Genomic DNA, 2,599 nt, shown 5'->3' on the forward strand with positions numbered 1-2,599 from the left:
AACACGTGAAATGCCCAAACCCTTTTTAACTTGCTTAGTTTACTATCTCTTAAGTTGTTATTTCCCATGTGTTTCTAGTGCTCCTTATTAGAATTTTTCATAAGTGGTGTCACTATTTCTAGTAAAAGGGTAGTAACAGTCAAAAAATATTTTGTGGAGCCAAGGAAGTATGAACCCAAGACCCCTCACATAATACTTGAAGCTAACAACCACTAGACTACTAAGATGTTTTGTTGCAAGTGGTGTCACTTTTAATAGTTTTATCTTGTATTTCTGTTTTACTTATTATTTTTATATATATAAATAGTAAAAAAATTCGACGAAGCGGTGTCCTGTGACACTGCTTGCCACCATGTAAATCCGCTCTTGCCTCTGGTTAAAGATGAATGGATCTTATCTATCAAATAAAATGTTTTTCTTTTCTTTTTTTCTTTTTTGGCTTGTACTTTGTTCCAAAGAGAGATGAATATCACAAACAATAGACTTATTTTTATTCCATAACAATCCATAACATATCCTCATCCAATACATCACAGTAAAATGGAGAGGAAACCAGACGGGAACATTACTTATTTACGTGACACAAGCAGTTCACATAACCATAACTATTTGTAGCTTAATATAGTTTGCTATTATTTTAGTTGTTATCCCACCAGAATTGTGATTGGAGGTACTCCACAACTTTCTTGTCAACTTGGAATGCTTTCGTAAGAACATCAGGATTGATTGGTGGGTCTGAACCAAATACTGCATTCGCGATAGTGATGACTCCTGGATTTTGACTACTGAGTCCAGCAAATGCAACAGCATTAGTCTTTCCCACATTAAATTGAAAATGAATGAGACCTATTGGGAAAACAAACACATCTCCAGGATTTAAAATCTTGGTAAAGAGCTTGTTCTTCATATTTGGACCAGGGTTTGAAAGGACAAAGCCAACGTAGAGTGTGCCCTCAAGAACAGCTAGAATCTCAGTTCCTCGAGGATGTGTATGAGGTGGGTTGAGACCATATGGTGCATAATCAATGCGCGCTAAAGAAATGCCCAGAGTGTTGAGTCCAGGTAAGTTGCCAACGTTCACAGCAGTTACAGCAGATCCAAGTTGATTTGAGGTATTTCCAGGTATGTTTAGACCTGATTTAAAGAAATCATTTGCCATAACCTGCTTTGGATCCTTGCAAATTTTTCCGTTCACAAAAACTGCAGAGGAAGTTTCAATAATTAAAAAAAACAAACAAAAAGGATAGGAGAGAAGCACACAAATATTCATAAAAATTGCTAAGACCAGATTGATTTTTGCATTCAAAATAATTATTTGATCATATACCAGCAGCCATGGAGTCGTCAACAGCAACACAAATATCCTGCAAAGGACTAGGATCAAATGCATGGCTCATTGAAGATAACAAAGCCATTATTGCAATGGTTAATACCAATGTTCTGAGAGCCATTTCTACTATTAACTACTATCTTATGAAACAATTAAAATGATCTTTCCTTTGTTGATCTGTTACAAACTTAATAAGTAAAGCTTCCTATTTATAGATGAATATTTGTTTGAATTGGTCGTCAATTTTTCATTAACAAATTGTGGATTAGGCTTCTATATTAATTACCAAGTCACCAATTGGTAAACTTTTTAAACACTTGAATACTGAAGCTTCCTTCAACAACTACACAGACCAAATTTTATTTACTTAGCAGGTAGAGAAATTAAGATTTGATAGAAACTTCCTAAGGGGGGAAAAAAGAACGTATATAACCCCCACTAGATGTAGACTGAGATGCCTTATATTGCACAGACGACCAAATAAGGTGTACAGACTAATCGGAAATGATTTATTCTAAATCTTCATTGACATCAGAAATTAATTACTGATATCCTTGTTAAGTTTGAAAATTATCAGATCACCCACTACATTGATTTATTAAACTACTGTATTAAATTCAAAGTCAAGTAAACCGATGACTACGTTGTTCTGCACGGGAGAGGACAATTTATCATTGTTATTTTACAAAGGAGTAATAGAACTAATAAGTGAAATAAATATTCACAGCATAATATAAAGTTGTTTTTTTGTACGATCTAGAACAAAATTTTCCTTGTCAGAACATGCAGTTTTTGAGTCCTATATAATCACTACAACAAAAGTGATATTTAGCTACAAAATTATTAGCTACGATATAAAATTCATCACTAATTGTTTACTTTTTCGTGACAAAAGTTATATTTCATCTTTAAATATATGAACCACATATTTTTAGTGACGAAACATAAAATTTTGTAGCAAAGTTTTGTCCACTAAAGTTTTCCATTAAAAATTGGTTTGGCGCCAATTATCACGAATTTGAAGTTATTAGCGACATATTATTTTGTCACTAATGATGTACCCATAGTGACGAAGTATTATTTATCTTAGAAGTAATTAAGAGAAATAAGTTATTACAATAGTGACGAATTAGAATTTGTATCTAAACAAGTTAAACTTTAGCCACAAAATTTTATATTTATTTGTGACCTTAATTTTTATCGTTGGTAGTGCAAATAATTAGTGACAATTATTTAATTGTCGCTATTGAACCTACAATTTAGTCACAA

The 2,599-nt window shown here is 32.7% G+C and overlaps 1 protein-coding gene across 1 annotated transcript; it reads right to left on the reverse strand.

Moving 5' to 3' along the window:
- Window positions 1–469: 469 nt before the first annotated feature.
- LOC104242177 (germin-like protein subfamily 1 member 20) lies at window positions 470–1,517 on the reverse strand. The gene is made up of 2 exons (XM_009797201.2): window positions 1,328–1,517; window positions 470–1,200 (listed from the first exon to the last, which is right to left on the reverse strand). Exons 1-2 carry the CDS (start codon window positions 1,449–1,451, stop codon window positions 638–640), a joined length of 687 nt encoding a protein of 228 aa, XP_009795503.2. The 5' UTR covers window positions 1,452–1,517; the 3' UTR covers window positions 470–637.
- Between the last annotated feature and the right edge of the window lie 1,082 nt (window positions 1,518–2,599).

This window comes from Nicotiana sylvestris, chromosome 1 (genome assembly GCF_000393655.2).
Source record: "Nicotiana sylvestris chromosome 1, ASM39365v2, whole genome shotgun sequence".
Taxonomy (NCBI): domain Eukaryota; kingdom Viridiplantae; phylum Streptophyta; class Magnoliopsida; order Solanales; family Solanaceae; genus Nicotiana; species Nicotiana sylvestris.